This window comes from Vicugna pacos, chromosome 6 (assembly GCF_048564905.1).
Source record: "Vicugna pacos chromosome 6, VicPac4, whole genome shotgun sequence".
NCBI classification, from domain to species: Eukaryota; Metazoa; Chordata; class Mammalia; order Artiodactyla; family Camelidae; genus Vicugna; species Vicugna pacos.
Window position 1 is genome coordinate 12053181 of NC_132992.1, and position 23214 is coordinate 12076394.

General features: G+C 37.1%; 1 protein-coding gene across 1 annotated transcript in view; it reads left to right on the forward strand.

Annotated features, from left to right (window-relative positions):
* PRTG (protogenin) overlaps nucleotides 1-23214 on the forward strand; it is a 112759-nt gene that overhangs the window by 59333 nt on the left and 30212 nt on the right. The window contains exons 9-11 of the mRNA XM_072962363.1: nucleotides 1953-2117; nucleotides 5514-5819; nucleotides 6557-6745. Of these exons, the coding sequence (XP_072818464.1) occupies nucleotides 1953-2117; nucleotides 5514-5819; nucleotides 6557-6745 (660 nt within the window). The remainder of the gene's footprint in view (nucleotides 1-1952; nucleotides 2118-5513; nucleotides 5820-6556; nucleotides 6746-23214) is intronic.

The following is a 23214-nucleotide window of genomic DNA, read 5'->3' on the forward strand; positions in this document are numbered from 1 at the left end:
TGTATTGTTAACTTTGTGTACGTAAGTATAGTTTAAGATTTTTCTGTTTAGAAGTAAGTACCATCTCTGCCTGCTGAACATTACAGAGTGGTGTATTTAGGAATTTCATTTCAGCCAAGGTATAAATTCCTTACTTAAGGCTTAAAATGCCAGTTAAAGTATGCAGTTACATAGAAACCATGGTGTAACTGCTTGATAAAATAATAATGTGAGCCAAAATCACGATAGCATGTTATTTTGGAGGGAGGAGGAAGTAAACACTTTCAGATTCTCCACGGTATGATTTTACATATTTTGAATATTTTCTGAAATCTTGTAGAACTCTAAAAATTGAGCAGGACATTCTTAATTGATACCTCATTTATTACATGACCAGGACATTCTTAATTGGTATCTCATTGATAATATAAAAGTCAAAATCAAATCTGTCTTAAAATTTTCATTCAGTTCCATTTCTGGAATCTTCTTTATCCTCATATTTTCTTTTGGGAAGAAAAAGTTTAGAGGAAAAGGAAAAACTAGTTATAAATCTTAGAGATTTTGCTATTGATTTCTCACAGAAACCTTAGCAGAGGTTTACAGATGTTAGTTGTCTACACAAACATTCTACCTTTTATACAGCAGATATTAAAAGCAAACTCAAACACCCAAAGAATGGTGATGTAATAAAACTGTCTGTAGAAACAGGTGGTTTGTTGTTGTTTGTTTTTTGTACTTTGGAGCAGTATTTTGGAAAGGAATATTTTGAATTTAAATCAGGGGTCATGGTAGCAAGAAGAATGAAAGTCTGATAACTGAGCATGTTAGAGTATGTTAATTCCCTTTTGAGTGATTTAGGAAGGTAAAAGGAATGCTGGTTTTGGTGGAGACCACTCTTGTTTGCTATTATGGTTGTTTCATTAGAGCCTCCACATGCAGCCCAGTGGTCTATTCAAAGGCGGAACAAGGCTTTTTAATTCGAACTCAAGGACCTTGTTTAGTAGGTCAGAAATCGTACTGTGCAGTTCCTAATTAACGAGCCATTAGCCAGTCTGTTGTGAAATGCCTGTAATCTTGTCTAATTAAAATGCTATCAAGTTAATTCAGAAATGTGGGAAAACTTAATAGTGGAATTTGCCTTCTGTTTTGTTTATAAATCCAGTGTGGAGAGAAGGGGCTCCTTCCTTAGAGAGTTTTGATTAAGTTGACGTGCATTTACCGTGAATTGTTCACAAAGCACAGTTAGCTGCCAGGGCTCTTGTTCCACTTGGCAGGTTTACTCGGTAGGAATTAAACCCCACAAAGACAAATCCTCTTCTATACCTTGCCATGCATATTTTATTAAGAATTGCTGAGAATGTTTTTTTTTCCTCTTTGGGGGGGAATAGAAAACTCGTTGTGGAACAAAACATTTTGAAGCACATTCTATGCCTCCTAGTTCTTTTGCTTTCAATATAAATAAAAGAACAACTTGTGTCAGTCAAATTTAATAGAATCTCTAAGGGCAAAATGAGATCTTTTGCAGGACTACTTTTGGTTTGGTTTGGTTTTATAAAGAGTAGAGCCATTACATTCCCTACTGTCTCTCCATTTGTGTTTAAAAGAAAAAAGAAACCATGAGTTTCAGCAAGTAAAATTTACACTGTTATGAACTACAGTATTCTGTAGTGTTAAACTCTGTTGTGTCAGTGCTGTACATTGTCTCTGCTATGGGTTTAGACTAGATGTTAAATGAAATTTAGAGAAGAATAATTGTTTCAGTCTGATGTATTCAGGAAAAATTCTAACTAGTAGTTTGTAACAAGACGTGGTTACTTTTGAAAAATAAAGACCTTCTTATTCACATTTTTTAAAGGGTTACTAAAGATAGCAAAGAGACCCAAGGACCAGTGTTTTATAGTAAGAGAAAATGGTGATGGTCTTAATTTTCTTTTGCATGTTCATAATTTAAAAACACTGATTCTTTAATCTAGGTTTAAATAATGAAGAGTACCAAGTAGTCATCGGAAATGACACAACTCATTATATTATTGATGACTTAGAACCTGCCAGCAATTATACTTTCTACATAGTGGCATATATGCCAATGGGAGCCAGCCAGATGTCTGACCATGTGACACAGAACACTTTAGAGGATGGTAAGAAAGCATGATTCTAGGTCATTTAAGTATGAACATTAATATATTTTATCAGTTTCAAAGAATAAATGTTTTAAATTAGAGAAAGTACCCTGGTTTTGGTTAAAAAAATAACAGATGTGGTAACCAGAGGCTAATTTGCCATTTCAGATCTTTCAGTTTTTGGCCGTAGCATGATAAGGATAAAGAACACTTTGGTTTGTAATTCATAATACAGATTTTAATAACAAAACTCTTGTATTGTCACTGATTTTCCTCAGGGTTCCTAGTTTGAACTGTGAATATATTGCAGGGGTTTTTTTTTAATTGAGCAGAACAAAATGTGAGATTCTCTAGGTGTGAATAAATATAATGAGTTACATATTGAGTATATTATAATTGGATGTCGGAGGCTTTGGACTTCTGAAATTAGGAGTTTATAAAATTTAGTACCTGTCAGTTAAAAAAAAATTGTAAAATCCAAAAGCGGGTAGTTTATTTTTAAATATATTATGCTTACTCTGCTTAAGGAGGAAAGTATTACTTGTTCAGTTAGTTAACTGACCAGAGGTTGGGAATTGAGTTGCAGTTCTTTTGCAGACAGGGCTCCATATACTCTTATAATGGTGGGAAATTCCATCCATTAAAATCGTCCTGGAGAGCTGAGTCTCCTCCTCTGACTCTTCAATCACTTTGTGCTTAGGGGCTCTCTGTGGCCCATGTTTGTACTCCGCAGTGTGGAAAGGGAATGATTTAACATATACTTAATTACAGTATTCTCCGTTTACAAACACTTTCTCATCCTCAAGAAATGGTCCACCCTTAGTTTTCAAAACTTTTTAATATAAATGACTCCCAAAACTCTTTCTTCGGGTTCATTTGGTCCCAGATCTCTTGTATCTCTTAATACCATTTGCATAAATGTTTATGAAGTCAGGGTTTTACCAAATGAAAGAATGACCACTGGTCTGGATACTGAATTCCACATTTCAGTTTACATTGAAGAGTCTGTCCTATTTTAGAGGGAACCATGACCTTTCTGGTTATCTTACTGTATTTAACAACCTCTGACATGCATATCTAAGGTGAAACACAGGTTAGTGTTTATTGTTGTTGTTTTGGGTTTATTTAGTGTATGGGGTGTATTCCCCTCTTTATTCTTGAAGAAAATGTGTCTAAGCATAGAAAGCTACTTGTTAAAGCTTGCCGGTGCCAGTTAAGTTACGATCTCAAAGTTTGTCTCCTTTAAACCTTCCCTTATTCTGCAACTTTTTTATTGAATGAAGTTTTAGTTCATACATACATACTTCTGATACTGCTTTTCAGTTCTCTGCACCAGTCTTCCTGCATTTCCTAAGCCTGTACTTCTCAAGCTGAGATATGAGGGTCTCCTAGTGTGCACAGCAGGTACAGCTAACGCTTGTGGAGTGTTTACCACTGCCAGCTCTAAAAACCTTCCCTGAACTAGCTCATTTAGTCCCTACATCACCCTATGATAGAAGAACTATCTATTCTGTAAAAGGTAGTAGAGGATAGGGGATGAGAATGCAGGCTCCAGGTCTGCTTCTTCACCTCCAAGCTCTGCGGCCTTGGGCAGGTGACTTGACCTCCTTGTACCTCAATTTTCCTCAGCCACAAAGTAGAAATGATAATGGTACTTTCTTCATTGGGTTTTTTTTGAGAATTCATGAGTTGATACACATAAAGGACTCAGAAGTGCTTGATTAACCCATCTTCCCTCTTCCACATACTATTTCATTAATTCGGCAAATATTTGAGTACCTGCTATGTGTTATTCAATAATTAGTAGTGAACAAAAGAGACAAAAAATTGTTCCTGACCTTGTTACTTTCTATAATGAGAAAAAAAGCAGAGGAACAACAAATATGATAGTCAGTTACATACTGTGTGGGATGGTAATCAGTGTTGGGGAGAAGGGGGAAAAAGCAGGGAAAGGGGTTAAGACTTTAGACAGATGCACCTCAGGGTAGTAGGTTACATTTGAAGATGTGAAGGAAACGAAAATGAAGGGGCTGGCGAGGCAGAGGGCTGGGGGATGTGCATCCCAGGCAGAGGACATGGGAATTGCCAAGGGCCTGAAGCACAAGCATGGCTGGAGTGGAGGGAACAAGCAGAAAGCAGTAGGCAGAGATGAATGAGGAGCCTACTGTGCACGCAGGTTAGGGCTTTGGATGGAGCCACAGTGAGGACTCACTTTTCCTTGGAGTGAGTTGGGAGCTGTTTTGAGCAGGAAAGTGACAAGATGTGACTCACAATTTAACTGCAGGTATTGAGACTTGATGCGGAGATGAGGGCAGAGGCAGGGAAATCTGTGAGAAGGCTTGTGCGACACCGCAGACTGAGGGTGACGATGACAGGGGCCAAGAGGGTGGCAGTGTGAGCCAGAGCCCCAGCATTGAGTATATGGAGGAGTCCAGGGTAACACGCAGGTTTTTGTCTTGAGCAGTTGGACAAGTAATTGCCATTACTTGAGACAGGAAAGACTGGAGAAGAAGCTCTTACCATCATCCTCATTTTGTACATGAAGACACCTAGACACAGAGAAGTTCCTCTGGCCAAGATCGCACAGACTAGTAATTGATATAACAAGGATTCACACACACACTGGCTAGCTCCAGAACTCACCTTAACTCTTAACATTAGACTGCCTGCCAGTAATCTTGACTCATTTTCCTGGAGTGCCAGTTGTATTCAGATTATTCAGAGGAAATATTTACACTGTTTTCATATTGAGCACAATAAATTATAACTGGAGATACAAAATTTGCACCAATTTTTTAAAATTTGGAGAACAGTGCTAAATTTTTGTTTTTAACACCTTTATTGTGGTATGACTCCTGCACAATAAACTACACATCTTTCAGATGTACAATTTGATGAATTTTTGATAGATGTATATGAAGTGAAACCAATGACATCACCACCAGAATCAAGATAGCTAACATGTCCATCACCCTGCAAGAGTCGCACCAGTTTTTAAGATACAACTCTTACACTTCAAAATGTTATTAGTCAGATTATAACCTTGGTGTCCTAAGCTCCTCTACTCTTGTATAATTCTCTCTTTGTTGTTTTAAGGTGTTTTGGTGGGGTTATTTGAGAACCATTCTCCTATTTTGTGTCGATATTAAGTAAGCTCATATTCACCCCAGATGACATCAGAACAGTCACGGTAGCAAAGACGAACACCTTGCTGTCTTTGCTTCTCTATACTGGACCCTGCCTCATTATTTTTCCTTTTCTGTGGTTTGTATTCTGCTTAACTGAAAACCTCAGCTAGGGCTGAAAGTATTTCTCCTTTATTATGTGGCATGTTGCTGTTAAGATAATTCAGTACATACTGGAGTGCTAATTGACATTGATATTTATAAGCAACTTGTCTTCTTGTGTGACTAGTTCCCTTGAGACCTCCTGAAATTAGTTTAACCAGTCGAAGTCCCACGGATATTCTCATCTCCTGGCTGCCAATCCCAGCCAAGTATCGGCGGGGCCAAGTGGTGCTCTACCGCCTGTCCTTCCGCCTGAGTACCGAGAACACCATCCAAGTTCTGGAGCTCCCGGGGACCACGCACGAGTACCTTTTGGAGGGCCTGAAACCTGACAGTGTCTACCTGGTGCGGATCACTGCTGCCACCAGGGTGGGGCTGGGAGAGTCTTCAGTGTGGACCTCACATAGGACCCCCAAAGCTACCAGTGTGAAAGGTAAATCTGACTTTTAAGGAAGAGTAGCACATTGTTTTTCCTTTTTTTCTTACCTAAGTTATGTTTATATTTTAAAATTTTGTCTTATGAATTAAAATATTCCACAGATCATGAGCTTAATTGAAAAAAAATTTAAACTTTTTACTAAGTAGTTGCTTTTTGCGTAGAACTCATTAGCGTGTAAAACTTTTGGTTACTCTATGTTTGCTTAGCAGATCTTTCATAGACAGATGGGTCCAAATCTGATTGAATTACCAAAAATTATTTATTAATAGAGACCTAATTAATATCATTGCCATTTATTTTTTAAAAAATCAATTTATTAGAAAGACTATAATACTAGGAAGTTGTAGACCTTCCTCTTTTACTAATGTAGACTGTAACACGCCTGGGCTTCTTGTTGTTAATTGATTAATCGTAATACCTATTCTATCATTGAGGAATAGTGGATGGTCAAAATTAGGGAAATACTTATTGCTTCTTTGAAAAACCTTAAAATATACAAATATAATTTTGTTCTTATTTATATACCTTAGTTTTTTAGTTAGTATTTTATATTTTTAATTCTGTGTCAAAGTTTCATCTCATTGTGGAATTTCAAAAATTAAGGTTAAGTATAACTGTTGGAATTGAACTTTTTTGCAGCTGTTGGTTTAAGACTGAGAGAACTCGATGGTCCTGTGTTTTCATGCGAATTATGGGTCTCTTACGCATACTTTTCTGGTGAATTTTTCTAGCCCCAAAGTCTCCAGAGTTGCATTTGGAGCCTCTCAACTGTACCACCATTTCTGTGAAGTGGCAGCAGGATGCTGAGGACACAGCAACCATTCGGGGCTACAAGCTGTTCTACAAAGAGGAAGGGCAGCAGGAGAACGGACCCATTTTCTTAGATACCAGCGACCTTCTGTATACTCTCAGTGGTTTAGGTGAGTGAACCTGTCCTGCGCTTCTCCTTTTTCCCTTCCGTTCTGACCAGTTGGGGAAAAAGTTATTGGATATAAGGTAGAAGAACTGACTTCATGGTTAAAAGAAAAGAATTGACTTTTCTACCCCACTGCGTGTATCCTACTGCTCAAGTCAGTGTGTGGTCCTTGACTCTCCATTGTGAGTAAATCAACAGAAGGTCAGATAACCAGGGTGTCCTTCTGTCTGCCCCCCACCTTTGCACATCTCCTTTTCTTTCTCAAGTTCACTTTTGGTAGAGTGACATGCTGATCAATTCTTTTGGCTGTATGGTGGATATAGAATAGGAGCGTAAAATTAGAAATACCACAAATGATCAGGTAATACACAGTAATTTAAGTTTAACTTAGAAATTGAGAGTGCTATGTGGGTGTATTATTTTGCATGTGTAAAATACATGTAAATTGTGTACAAAATAATGCTCTTCTGTATGAGACATGTAACTTAATATTTACTTTATATTGCTCTAACCCAGAAACACTAAAGAAAAAGCACTTAATTTTGTGTTTGGGTTCATCAGAGTTCTGAAAGGCACTGTTTCATTCCCTATCCATCCTGTCTTTGCAGAGTGAAAGAATTTCACGATGTGAACATGTTTAGTAGAAAGTAAAGACCCTTAAAACTACAGTAAATGCATGAGTATAAACAGACGGATGCTCGAGGTGCGGAATGCACATTGAGCTATTTGTTGCTTATGAATAGATTTTTGCCCGTGAGTACAAAGCAGCAATTTTATGATCACCAACTAAATTCCTACTGAATTGTTAATAGCACCTTCTGCGCACACTGGAAATTTACAGCACTCTGGGTTTCCCTGTCACGGACTGCCCTGTGGAGTGTGGGAAGGGAAGAGGCACAGTGGTCCCATCAGGGACTGCTTCATCTATTTCCCTGGCCGCGCAGCACAGGCTGTGAGAGCAACGTTAGACTCAAGACCCTGTGCAGCACCCTGAGAAGCAGTGGTGGGAGTCTTCTTTCAGACCCAGGAACACAGAACCCCATCCTTCAGTTCTTTGCCGTAGTCTTCCAGATGGCATTTTGTTGGTAATCTTGTTTTGTCGGATTTTATTTAATCTGCATGAGGTTAAATAAGTTTCACTATTGATCCCTGTCACGCAGCTTTATAAAGGACGAGGAGAAGTTACATATGTTCCAGGGTGACCTTCCTTAAGCCACTGATACTCAGATGACTTTAGCCTAACTGACTGTGACCATTCAGCAACATTTATTTCCAGCCATGCCTTCTCGGTGTGCCCTCCCTTTCCAGATGCATGTCATTTAATCAAGAAAACATTAGTCGATATCAAGTAAGAAATAGGATTTGGGACAATTGTTGATGAAAAGTCATACGTCAAGTTCAGTACTTCCAATTTCTTCACTGATAAGGAAGTACAAATATATTGAAGATACAAAACAGTGGATTCCTAGAGCACTCTTCCCCAACTTACAGGTAGATGAATAATGAACAGATGAATAATTTATTAGAAAAAAATCAGAATAATGCTCTGCTTGTGAAAAGTTTAGAGAAACATTTTATTATAACTTTGTCAATTAAGAGCAATTCTTTAAAATTTAAAAAATTTCCACAGACTGCACGTATATGAAGAAGTCCCATTGATCTTTGTTGAAATTTTTAATATCTCTGAATAGTAGCTTTCAATACTGTAAACGTTTATTTCCTCCTCTTTTAAAAATAGATCACACATATTTACTGCTTGTGTTTTTATGCTGTAAAATCCTTTGCATATACTATTTGGGGTAATTCAGTTTAAAATCATTTTATAATGCATGAAAGTAGGGAATGATTTTGTTATAGTCAATATGCCCCATCTATTAAAATAGCCCCGTGTTTCCTGACTGGAATTAAACTGAGTGGTTGGAGTAATTGCAGTGCAGGGTGACAGAGGACTCTCACAGCTGTGGGGCTTTCTTCTTAGACGCCCGGCTCCACACCCCATGGCGGGATTGGCTGACCGGCAGGCATGTGGTTGTGTGGATTCAAGCGTTGTACAGCTGTTGACTAGATCACCTTTAAGATGCCTTTTTATCTTGAGAGCCCTAGGGTCTAGTCTTCCTTCTCTGGAAAGCCACGCTTGGGGCCTAGCCACCCTTAGAACAAGCGAATGGGTTTAACCCACTAAGCAGACAAGCATTAGCTGTTCTCAGTCCTTTCCTTCTTACTCTTGGCTACTGGGAGGGCAGTGTGTTCTGTTAACTGGACAGCTGACCATCTGTGACCATTTTAGCGAGAGCATCTGGCGAAAGCTGCCTGTTTAACAGAGAATGATGTGTCTAGAGGGCAGTAGGTTAAGGGAATCCTATCTGTGTCTTACATGGTGAATACTTGCTTTTACTGCGCTTTTGTACATTAAAGATACTCTAACTGGAACTAGATTTACTAAGTGGGCTTGGAAATGAAATTTAACTGCTTCTGTTTGCTGATTCAATGTCAATTTGAGTAGCAAAGTGATACCTCAAAATTTCATTTTCATACGAATCCCCTTTTTGATGCCCTAATACGCATCCTTTTGTTTCCACTTCTGGTAATTAAGTTTTCATTAAAAAAGTATGTTATTGGGACACATTCTCCTTAGTAATAAATACAGTTCTTTGTTTCTGAAAGAAAGAAATAGGTGAATGAGTTCATATGTTTCAATTCATTTAATTAACATTAAAATTTTTTAAAGTGAGGCATTATAGGACTAGATGAAAAGATGGAACAGATGTGACCTCTGCTTAAAATAAGGATTAAACCAAAAGATTAAATTGACTCACTTGTCCAGTTTTCTCCCAAATTTCTGATTAACTAAATTTAATTGTACATAATAATGAAAGTTACTTTAGAACATTTTACTCTAAACCTTCAAAGTTCCATTCCCTAAGATGTAGAATGTTTTGTTTTTTTTAAAGCGGCTGAGAAGATTCTTTTGTCTTTATTAGTATAGTGTAAATACTGGCAGAGCAATGGAAGTATTTTGATGTTGCTAGTTTGTTCTCATTTAATGATTTTAAAATACACAGTTTGATTTTATTGGAAGTGGTTTACTTTGGGGGAGTTGGATATAAAGCATTAGGCTTCTGATTTAATGTTTATGTGATTTGTTCTAAATTGTGGTTTGCGGTTTTCTTCAGGATTTTACATCTTTGTAGTGATTATTTTCACTTAGTTTTTTTTTTACTTGGTACTTTCAGTATTTAGCTCAGTTTTAAGTACAATTTTAAATGTTTGTTATAGTCATCGCACAATAAACTGAAGCAAAATTAATAGCTACACACTTGTGTTCCCTGATAATAGACTGATGGAAATAATTTGTTCCTCTTTTTTTGCCTGTTTATTTCAGAAATTGACTTCAAATTCTGAAGTTAGGGTTTCTAATGGTAAAGGAACTGTTTCCATAAGCTGATTGTCAGAAACTGATCTTAATTGTTTCATCTTTGTAGGATGAGAAAGTGGGGGATTATTTGGATAGTGTCTTTGCTGGTTTAGCATTTAGGACGCTGATATTAGATAATCTTCAGCTTCTATTTTGCCCAAGAATTTGTGCTGTTAGGTTTCACAGTAAGTGTGATGTGTTGGCATGCTATTTAGCACCAATTGTAAAGATCCAGAATATTTAAAATCATTAGCAACATTTTTGGATCACTTGCACATCTTCAAAACTCAATCTTTTTTTTGAGAAATCTTAAGTTAAAACTCCTAGTTATTGCTGGGAGTAGGAGGTGAAAGAAACAGTCCCGGGTTAAGGATTAATTTCAGAGTCCCTTAGCCAGTTTGTATGGAAGCATGGTAAAATTAAGTCAGATTTCTGGGTGTTACCTTTCATCATAGCAGAATAGGATTTGGTTGTGTGGTTACATATCTCATGAAAGAAAACAGAAAACTACCACTCGTAAGCCAAATTGATATAGCTGGAGGAAGTTGTAATCTTTCCTTTAGTCAAGGCAGAACAAGATTTTGTGGCATAAAGGAGACCACTTTGATCAGAGAGGGTTCATTTTGAACCTTACTGTAATAGCGATTTTGTTTTGAAGAGAATGAGGATCACTCAATTTACAAAATACGGAAGTCACGTTTTAAAGAAGCCGGAGTCTTTTCAGAGACTGTGTTCCCTCTTCCCCTTCACACAAGGAAGCCTTAGACAACATCCAGAGTCTTTGGAAGCCTGCTACAGGTGAAAACCCTTATAATGTGGTTGTTTTGCAACTTTCTGACTGTACCCCCTTAAGATGGAGTGGAAAATACACTGTATTTTATGATAAAATCGTCCTAATTGTGAATAATTTCAGGTGTATTGTTCCATACTGACTCTTATTCTATAAATTCGTTTCAGATGATCTGGTTCCTTGATAGCAACTATCAGCTCAGATACCTTAACAGATGCCGGGATTCTTCTATGCTAAAGTAATGTACCGGCAACATAAATGGCATTAAGCGTTCTGTCCAGATTAGCTTTTTTGTGTTCATTTGTTAACAGACCATTTTTAGGGTCGGTTTAAAAATTCCACTAACATTATTGCTGTCATTTATCACAGACAAGGTCTTTGGGATATAAACTCACATTTTTTTGCTTCTCTTCTGTTCTTACTGTGCTTTTCCACAGTTAATTTTCACTTTTAGTAGAAATAGTTGCTCTGAACAGTATCTGATTACAGTCTTTCATTCTGTCTTTTCAAATAATTACAAAATAGGTTCATTTAACCAAAGGCAGTAGACTTCTTAAAGGAATGATTTTGGAAACCACCTACTATGTGGGCCATAAAACTGACTGTGAGTAAATTATAACAAAACAAAGGGAACGCTTAAAAAGTACTGTCTCTCACTTCTTTCGCTGTCAAGCATCTCTCAAGTCACCGTTTCTTATGTTGTGTTTAATCTGTTACTGGGTCTTTGGCAGAGACTTAGGAGTACTGAACTATTTTTTCTTAATTTACCAAGGGAGCAAAATTTTTAAAATATTTCATTCTCTATCCAGAAATGACAAATATGATCAATACTCAAATCAATTAGAACCATAATACTTAAAAAAAAATCCCTCAAAAGAAATGGAGCATCCACTTCTAAAAACTCCCATGATTAAAAAAAATAGTGTTCCATTAAGACAATAAAAAAGAAAACATTTCCATTTGCCAGTTTGCAACTACCTCTATTTAAAGGCAAATCCAGATTGATGAAGCTGTAAAAACTCTACAAAAGTTACAGTTAATCATCTGTTTATCTTTCCTTAAATTATTTTTCTTGGATGAAAGATTATCTTCCATTCTAAAATATTTTTGATACTCTCTGGACAAAATTAGAGATTTATCTCTTCTTTCTGTTTGGAAAAATCTTGCCTGGCTTTTAAGTCTTAACTCTTCTGGGAATCCTCTTGTGACCCCAATTGGTGTCAGTCATTCCCATGGTACTTCGTTTACAAAGCTCTTTTATAGGAGGCACATGGCACTGACACTTACAAGAATAATATCAGTTGACTAAGTTGCATGTCTGCTGCCTAGGTTTAACTTATAAGCTCCACAGTTTTTTAACAAATTAAATCCTGGTTGTTTGCCTAATCTTTTAGATAGGAATAATAATAATAATAATAATAATAATAATAATAATAATAATAATAATAGCAGCTATTTTTGAATGTTAGGAAGATTAATGACAATGCACATAAAGTTTAGCACAATGATGCCTGGTAAATTGCATTGTTAAGTCCTCAGCAAATGTTAGCTGTTGCAGTTGTTTTTAAAATAGTTCTTCTACCAGGATAGAGCCTGAGAATCTATTTTAAAAAAAATTTTCCCATGTGATTTACCATGATCATTAGATTTGGAAACCACTACTTCTTGAGCTTTAATATGTGTATGAATTTACCCAGGGACCTCATTAAAATTCAGTAGGTCTGGTTGTGGCCTGAAATTTTTGCATGTCTGCCCACTTTGAGAAGCAAAGGTCTAGACTAGGGTAAGCAAATTTTTTTCTGTAATGGGCCAGATGGTAAATATTTTAGGCTTTGTGGGTGTTATGAACTGAATGTTTATGTTCTTACCAAATTCATATGTTGAAGCCCTAACCCCGTAATGTGACTGTCTTTGAAGATAGAGCCTTTGAGGAAGTGATAAATGTTACATGAGGTCATAAGGGTGGAGCCCTAATCCAATAGGACCGATGTCCTTATGAGAAGAGGAAAAGGCACCAGAGCTCCCTCTTCACCACGTGAGGCAGTGAGAAGAGAACTGTCTACGAGCTAGGCATAGAGCTCTCACCAGAAATGGAACCCTGCCAGACCTTGATCTTGGACTCCCCGGTCTCTAGACTGTGAGAAATTAATTTCTGTTGTTTTAAGCCATCCAATCTATGGTATTTTGCCACGGCAGCCTAAGCAGACTAATACATTGGGCCGTATGGTCTCTGCCACGGTAGCACAGAGCAGCACAGGAAATGTGTACATGCATGGGTGTTGGTTATGTTCCAGTAAAACTTTATTTATGGGCACTGAAGTTTGAGTTTCATATAATTTTGATGTGTCACATAATATTGTTTACGTTTTTTTCTGACTACTCAAAAATAGAAAAACAATTTTTAGCTGGCAGGTGACCCAAAGGTGTTAAACCATATTATTATGTTTTGTCGGTTCCAGGTATAGACTTGATAGTCCTTGCTCTTCAAACTGTGGTTCCAGAATCAGCAACGTAACCTGAAATTTTATTTGAAATGTTGAATTTCAGGGTCTCCTGTCCCTTCCCCAGACCTACTGAATCAGAGTCTCCATTTTAATACAATTACCAAGTGGTTAATATGTACATTAAAGTGGAAACACTGGTTGAGATGACCTAGTAATATTTTTCCTAAATAGCCAGTGTTAATTCTTTGTAACTTAACAACTCTTAGCTCTAGAGTGTTATTCTTGTTAGAAATCTTTCAGAAATTTGCTTTTGTGCCTTCTGTGTTCCTATATTTTGCTGACCCTCTGAATTGTCAGACTGATTACAGTTTTTAACTATTGTTCCTACTAAACCTCTCTTTAGTCCATGTTTATTGCGCTTTTTACTGCTTATCCTGTGTCTAGTCACATTTCCCCATCCTTCTCAGCTTACGTGGCCTTTTGTGGGTTTAATCATTCCATTCCTGTGTTTTGTTTGCCGCTGAGTACTGTTTCGTTCTCAGACAGCTTGCTGTGTGGTAGGCCCTGTATCAGGTCACAGCCATGTTCAGCGTAGATGTGGTCATAGCATTTGGGAAGCTTGGGAGGAAGACTGATAATTAAACAATCAATGAAAATAAGGCATGGTGAACTCTGGTAGTGGGCGTCTGCACTTGGCAGGAGCCTCTGACCTATTTTAGGGCTAGAATGGAGATGGCTTCCAAGAGGAAAGAACATTTATGTTGAGATCTAAAGGAAGAAGAGGATTAGCCAGGCAAAGGGGCAGGAGCATATACGGGTTGTTTGGAGCCTAATAAAATAATAGGCAATAAATTAAGCTAATAGAGAAATACACTGTAGGTACAGGGTCTCTAATAGACCCCATTCAAGTAAAGGGCTCTGAAACTTAAGCTTCATAGCTTCGGAGAAAATCTACCTCTAGAAAGAGGGAATGGCAGAAGCCAGGAACCGCTCGGGGAATGGTGAAATTTATGTGGGATGGCCAGGAGGTGAGGGAACCGCGTTCTGGAGGAACTGAAGTGTTACTGTGACCAGAGCAAAGCTGGAGAGGCCTGTAAGAGGCTAGCCCCTGGTAAGGCGTGTGAGGGCACTGGGGCTTTGTCCTATGGGCAGTGTGAAGCTGTTAGATGATTCTAAGCACGTGAGTGGCCTGATGAGATTTATGTAAGTATCTTTCTGTTGCAGGGCAGGTGTAGAATGTGATGTCGAGAAGTGAGACAGGAAGCAGCTCAGAATTGATTCTTCCCAGAAAGAGGAGGTTTTGTGAACTTTCTTTTCACTTTCTGGTTCAGGGATGTTGCAAAACTCTGTGCTCCAAATCTGCTACAGCCCCTGCTGTACATGGCAGTTTCCATCAAATAATAAATAAAAATTCCCTCACAGAACAGCTTATTCTATTGTTTTAAATCAGTTTATACTCAACTTTGGGGGATTACAATCACTATATGATATAGTATCCACCAAATTAGCAAATTTGGAAATTTCACTGTGCAGATTCTCTTCAAAAAATCATTTACGAACTATTAACTAGTGTTGATCCCCTATCAGGAAAAAAAATCTCTTTTAACTAGAAGGGGAAGGTATTTGGACCTTTGGCTCATGCCTGCCTTTAAGCCAGTTCTGTAACTGTGTTAAAGTGTTTTAATTTATTCTTCATTTTGTTGGTGTTAACTCTCAGAAGGCATCCAGTCACAAATCTAATGATGTATTCTGTCCCCTGAGAAAGACTAATTACTCTTGATTTGTTCCTCTCATTTTAAGTAACTGTGATACTGCCAAGTTAATTAAATTTTGTGTTTTTAAATGATCAAAGAAGTAAAGGAAACAGAGCCATGGATTCCATAAACCCATAACACAAACTGTTCTTTGAATCCACAGCATGAAGCCATGAGCATTTAGTAGTCAATCAAAAGGAGAATATTTTTTAACCCACTCAGCTGCTATCATTGAGCTTTACAGTGGACCCAAAGCTACAGCACTGTCTGTAAAGCTCTCATTAGCACTATGTGAATACAGTGAGTACAGTGTTTTATGGAACTCCGTGGATCTCAGGTAAAGAGGGTCCTCTGCTTTCTTGGAGCTGTTCTCCTGGACCCTACTAGAAGGTTTATAACACAGAAGCTCTTTGGCCTTGCAAATCAGATGAACTCCATTTGGAAATTACTAATAATGGGCTGCAGTTACTGTTAAATTAGTGTAAATTAACTACCAGCAAATTAATTGCAAAATTAAATGCAAAATTTCTAATTTTTGGGTTGCAATACATATTTTTCTCAGAAGTTTATGTGTGTGTTCCCCATTATTCTCTATTATTTTTAAAATTTAAAAATTAATGTACATTAATTGAATGCACACACTCTGCCGGGCCTTGTATTGGGCACAGGCACAGGGATCCTGAACATAAGCTGGCATGCCTGTTTCCAGAGTGTTTTAAGTTCAGCCTGGAGGACTTATCAGTCATAGGCAAAACTGAGGTATAATCAGAGTATTCTGGAAACGTAAAGGATAAATGACTAATTTTACTGCATGATGAAAAATAGTTTGCCCAGTAGAGAAATGGAGGAAAACCACTCCAATCATAAGAGCTTAAAATGTACAAAAACAGAAAGATTAAAAGAGGAGGAAAACCACTCCAATCATAAGAGCTTAAAATGTACAAAAACAGAACGATTAAAAGAGGTAGCCTCATTGATTTGCTATGGCTAAAACATGGGTTATTTGGGTAGGGGTTATTGAGACTAAAACCGTACAGTTAACCACATGCATGTGTTTTAAGAACCCTTAATATTTGGTCTTTGTCCTGATAAACAGTGAAGAACTATCAAAAGTTTCTAAGTGAGAAAATAACATGGCTTGTTTAGACAGATAACTGATAATGATATTGTTGAGCATAGGTTTAGAGAGTGCAGTGAGCATGGGTCAAGGAGGGGGCTACTAAAGACAAGAAATCAATAAAATGGGTTTTGAAATAATCTAAAATAGTAAAGTAAGTATAAGCTAAGACAGTAGTTCATTGGAGAGATGGAGAGATGGCAGATGAGAAGATTTTTGGGCTTAGAACTTTTCTGATTACATGTGGGCCTGACGGGAGACCTTCATATATAGGGATTATGCCTAAGGGGTCTATGAAAAGATGTTCAGCATCATTAGTCATTAGGGAAATACAAATTTAAAAAATGTTAACTACAGTAAGGTTCCACTGCATACCTATTAGAATGACCAAAAAATGTATAAATACTAAAGCTGCCAGTAATAAGTGCTGACATGGACACAGAACACCTAGAACTCTTACACATTATTGTAGGAATGCAAAATGGTACAGCCGCCCTGGAAAACAGTTTAGTGCTGTCTTATAAAGTTAAACATGCCTGTGCCATGTGACCCAGCAGTTTAACCTAGAAAAATGAAAATGGTTGTTCACATAGAAACCTATATGCAAATATATAGCTCAGGTCACAGTCCCCCCAAACTAGAAACAGCAGTTTTCCTTCAGTGGGTGAGTGGAAAAACAAACTGTAGTCTATCCATACAATTGCATTACTCCTCAGCAGGAAAGAAAGAGAGAGAGAAAGAGAGAGAGAAAGAGGGAAAGAAAGAGAGCGGGAAAGAAAGAGAGCAAGCAAGCAAGCAAGCAAGCAAGCAAGCAATGAACTGTATTGCTACTTGCAGTAGTTTATTGATGAGTATCAATGGCATTGTGCTGAGTAAAAGAGGCCAGTCTCAATAGGGTGCATTCTGTATGATTCCATTTGTGTAACATTCTTGAGAAGTCAAAACTATAGGGATGGGGGACAGTGATTTCTATGGATTAGGGGTGGGGGGCAGGATTTAACTACAAATGGACAGCACCAGCAGTTTCTTGAGATGATGGGATTGTTCTGTTTCCTGTTTGTGGTGGTGGTTACACAAATCTGTGCATGTGTTAAATAGAACCATACACCCCCAAAAGGCCAATTCGAAAAGTTGAAATAGAAGACTTAAAGTTTTGAGATAGACTGGCCAGCATTTAAATTCTAGCTCTCCACACACTTGGGTTGTGATCTTGGTCAAGTTACTGCACTTCCATGAACCTCGATTTGCACAGTGTCCAGGATGCTGAGGATTAAATATTCTACTGCATGTGGAACCCTCAACATGGTGCCCTGGTACTTAAGTGCTCAATAACTATTAGCTGTCTGTAACATCATTCGGTGTGTAAGAAGTTGGACTGATTCTCAAGAGCTCTGGGTGGACAGTACTTTAATTGGAGTAGAATTTTCAGGAGTAAGATGAGGTTTGGAAAAGTGGGAGATAGTAAGTTCAGTTTTGATCATGTTGGGTTGGAAAGGTTAGTGTTCTGGTGAAGATACGAACTTATTGTTGATCGAATTTTGTGAGAATTCTCCTGTATTTTGAAGCGAGAGACCCTGCCAGAGTTCAGTAGGCGTTCTGTGCGATTCATTGGGTTTATAGATGTACTTTTTGGTGTACTTGTGGGAGAGGGAGAGCTGCGAGTCTCTACTCTGCCATCTTGGCACCTCCCTCTCTTTTTTAAAAATCATCTCTATAGACCTCAGGAAACTGAAATTCCTTCCATTTGCCTTCCATATAGATAAGGTCATATTTATATGCTTAATTTGGTGCAATTCTAACATTTATCTCTTTTCTTTTACTTGCCATTAAAGATAGAGGAATTTTAAATAAGAAAGAAGCAAAAAGGATCAGGTAAATCATTGCTGCTATGTTATGGGAAAAAAATAGTTGGCAAATTCCAAACTGTTCCTTGTAGCAGATCACAGAAGACATCTGGTACTCTTCAATATTTGAAAGCCTTTTTGTAACTTTTTTTGTAAATCAGTTGAATGCAAGAGCAGTAGTAGTATCATTTGCATTTCTGCTTATTAAATTGGAGCATTGCAAAAAGCATTAAAATGACAGTGTGTCCTGAAAGAATAAATGCCGTTTACTCTTGTGCTGTATATTGTATTGGGTCAGAATTGTATCAGTGGCACCCTTTGGGATGTTACACCCAACAATTTTATTTCCCACTTTAAAAAGATCATTTTGACAAGAGACAAGGAAGGCATAAATGCCTATATTTTCTTAAACATCTTTCCTCCATCTTTAAAAAAAATATTAAGGTTCTATTTTCCATATCAAACCCAAAAAATAATTGGGAAAAGAATTTTGATAGTTTTTCCTGGACTTTTATATTCTTAGTCTTGAATAGTCATCACCTTTAGAAATGCTGTAAAACATGAAAAGCTCTGTGAAAAACATCTGTCTTGTTATTAAATGAGGTGTAATTTGTGAACACACACACACAAAACCCTACTCCTTTTTTTTCCCCCAAGATAAAGCAAAGTTTTTTTTTTTGCCCAAGAACGAAATTGATGCATTTGCCTAAATGGTCCTCACTTCTGTGGGTTTGAAGTTGTTTTACTGCTTTAGCAGCTGTGTGGCAAGTTTTCTAGCAGACAATGGTGATGGAGAGGAGGACTCAGCTGCATCTGGTTTCTCTTTGTAAAATGCCTGAAAAGTTAATATTTAGTAGTTTTCTCGAGAAAGCATTTCAGCTGTAGAAGGGGAACTTTCTTAGTACCTAAATTGGCTTGCTGTTTCCTACGCATACGTTTTGTTTTCTTAAGAAGAAAAAGGAGAAAGAAAGAAAGGAGTAAAGAAAATCATCTACCCTCAAACTACACAGCACAGATAACCCTTTGACCCTTGGTGCTAGGTAAAGATTTACAGTACTTGTGGAGCCAAGCTTCACATGCCTGACTGCGGAGAGCCCTAAATAAAGCAAGGCCCCTGTGGAGATGGAGAAAATGAGCAGGACAAGGAGGTTCCATTATTTCAAGTGGCTGTGGGTTTGTGTGTGTGTGTGTGTGTGTGTGTGTGTGTGTGTGTTTGTGTGTGGTGGTGGTTTTTGGTTTTTTACCGCTCTGTAAAGTGAAATACCAGTTGTGAAGTGTCTCCAGTTTTGAGTCTGATGTCACTGAAGTTTGGGGTCTGATGCTAGAGAACTTAGGGTTGGGGATGCCTGGAGGCCGTGTCCTCTGTTTCCCTTACTCAGCAAATATCCCTTCCTGCCGGCTCCCTCAAAGTAAATTTCCACTTGAAATATGTTTTCTTTAGGGAACGAAAGAAACAGAAAACTTAAAAAAAAAAGCACTATTGAAATAAGGTGAGAATGAGGCTCACCAGTTGTTTCTCTCTTTGTATGTTAAGAAGTCAAGTTTTTCTTCAGATACCGAATACAAAGAGTACATGAGAACAAAATTAATCCCACTATTTGTCTCCAGAAAACATATTTTTAATTTCATTTCAAATGACACTTTAAGATCTTTGAAGACTCTTTGAAAGTTTACTTTCTCGTGATGTTCAAGTCTATTTAATAATTATTTAACTAATAGCTTTATACTGAACCTTTAACTTTATGTATCTCTCTCCTAAAATATCCCAGTATTCTCTATAGCACTTTGTATTTATATTTTGTTTATTTATTAAATTTATTTTACTGTTTTACTTTCTGTCTCCTTTCTACATGTGCTAAAAAAAAAACCCTCATTAAAATGGTAACAAAATCAGCGTTTCCTTGGTTTTAGGAAGATGGTCATAGTTTTTTTTATCAGCTTGATTGTTTTATAGGCCAGAACTTCCCAATGGTATTTTTATGAATGAAGGAAAAAATTCAGTAAGCTTTTTCCTTTTTTACTAATTTTCAGAATCTGTAAGCATGGTAAAATGCTTGACATGAATTGCGAACAACAGTTTTCCTTGCAGAAGGGAAAACTCTTAGGAAATTAAATCAATACTGTCCATTAATCATACTGCATGTCAACCCTCAGAGCACTCTGGACGTTTCTGGTGAATGTAAAGAATCTTTAGATGTGTGAGGTCTTTAAAGATCTAAGTAAGTTAAAGGAGAGGAGGTTTTTTAAATGCCACATTAGCACATGAAAGAAACTTCAGAGTGGATAGGAAAAAAAACATTTGCTGCATAGCAGTAATTATACTTGGGGGTTTTGTTTTGTTTTTGTTTTAAGCTTGTTATTTAAAAAAAAAACCTTAATGCAGATGAAATGTTAAGCTTTGTGCTAATTATACACTCCCTGAGGTGGAGGGGAACTACAAGACAGGCATTACTGGAGGCAAATATTTTTATCTTAGCCTTTAAAAATATTTTGTGTGCTTCATAAAGTACATCATAGGACAGTTACACATGTATATGTTATAAATAAAGGTATATTTGTTATGAATATGCATGTTAGAGAAAATATTATTAATGGAGGGGGAAATAAAAAATTCGGAGACCACTATTCTAAAATAGGGAATTGGTTATTTCTAACTACCCCAGTTATGAAGCTTTACAGTCTAGAAGAGGAAATAGACATTAGTCACGTCACCACATAAATTATAACTGCACACTTTGGTAAGTGCTGTGGTGGAAAAGCATACAGAGTTATAAGGCATAGGGTGTCATAAGTTATAAGGGACACTATGTAATTTGTGAGTGGCCATTGGAGTGGATTTCCCTGAGAAACTGATAATGAATTGAGATCTGAAGGATACTAGAAGTTAACTAGGTGAAGGACCCTGAAGGGATAATGAAAGATTTAAAGAAGGCATGGCATAAACCATAGTCAGAGACTAATTATCAAAACAGGCTGAATACTGGTATATTTTCCTGTCTGAACAACTTGATTCTCAGTTGATTTGGATAAACTACTGTGATAACGTAATCCCAACAGAGTTTATTGAAATTTTACACTTCTCTTCCACTCTGTGATGCTTGAACTCTTCAAAGACTGCGTAACATCCCAGAATGTAGGCTGTCCTGTGTAAGTGGAAGCTTCTTGAATTAGCCAAGATAGGGCACGCCACTAACTCTGACCTTATCACAGAAACTAGAGCGGTTGTTTCAGCTGAAGATGAAAATGGCACCTGAGCTTTCTTAGCATGCCAGGATGTTGATAATAACTTAGGAAACCTGTGCAGTGGGCAGCACATTTTGCCTGATTATCACAGGATATGACTTCCCTGGTAGATTGTGTAAGTATATCTAACTCAAGTCATTATTTCAAATATATATACTTCCTGCTTCCTTCTAAGAAAGATTTAGAGGAACGCAATACAGAAACACGAATTCAACAAAATAAAAAGAAGAAATAGGTGATATAAGGCCCAGTGTTGGTAAGGGTTTGGGGTTAGAGAACACTCATATTGATAGTGGGAGTGTAAATTGATATAAAGCTTTTCTAAGGATAATTAGGCAACACCAAAGGGGGGGGTGCATTTAATACACACTCTTACCGATCAACCCCGTTAATAGACGCCTGTCATAAGAAAGTAATAATGAACATTCACAAACATTTAATCACAGGGATGTTCACTGTAGTGTACAGGGTCATTTATGATTGTGAAAAGCTGGACAAAACCTAAATGTTCAACTACAGAAGTTTAATAAAATAAACTATGGTACATACATACAACTTGAATAAATGTGGACATTAGAAGGGATCTTTTAGGAGAATGTTTAATAATATGAGTAGTTGTCCGTAGTATATTAAATGAAAAAAGCAGGTTATAAAATGCAAAAAATACCGAGTATGTATGCACGTGGCTAGGAAAAGGAATGAAAAAGCATACAGACTAATGCTCACAGTGCTTATCTCTGGATGCTGATTTTTAAGGATATTTTCTTTTTCTTTTTTCTTTTGGCTTATCTGAGTTTTATAAACTTTCTGTAACAAATACATATTTGATCATAATGAGAAAAAACCAATAAAGTGCATTTTAATTGACTATACCTAGATGAAGAAATTGGAGCAAAGATAAATCAAGATTGAAAAATCAGTGAAACCAGGATAGCAGCGTCCTTATTGCATGCTGTGAGGTACTGTATGGTTGCTAGAAATGCCTGTTAAGTTTAGCTGTGAGCTGCCTTGCAGCCAAAGCAAACCACAAATACAGTTAGCTGTGAGGATCAAGATATTTTAATTATTAGAAGATTGTAATACACTAATTAAATTCCCAAAATACAGTACCTCCAAAAAACTGTGTTCAAATTGTGGGAAATTATCTCTGAATCTGTGTATTGAAAATCGTATTATGCTTGACAATGACTTAAGATAATACAGGAAGAGGATTCCTGTGGTTTCTAGGATCATTTAACAAGTTATAGGGTTTTGAATGACCTAGAGATATTAATGGAGGAAACAATTAAAATAATTTTTTGAACTTTCACCTTTCTCCATCTGGATGACCAAGTATGAAGATTTTTAGTGTGGTTTCCGTTTCTTGAGTACACTCCTATTCTTTTCATAAAATGGCTTTTTGTCTCAGAAGAAAAATCATGGCAGATGGGCCTTAACTCTGACCTTTCAAAACTATGGAAACTACATCTGAAACACTCTTTTTAAAAGGCCCATTTTTCTATGCACATTTCCACTCTGAGAAATTAAAGTGATTGTTTTAATCATATTAATTCTCTATTCTATGTTGATTCAGTTGCACACTTTATGGCCTTGATTTCTTGGGGCACTCTGTTCCCATGCTGTGTACATATTACAAATTAGTATTCCCGCATGACTCATTGAGAATTAAGGAAAGAAATGTGCGTTTATGTTTATATACAAAGTCCCAGATATTTCTAGAAACTTTATAAGAAGCCTAGAAACATGTTAGTACTTTTCATTGTCTTGTCAGACAAGAGTTCAATACAAACATTCATATGGATAAGGAGATAAACAGATACAGAGATAAAATTGGCCACTAAGAAAATTAGAGTATTCTGGGGTTAG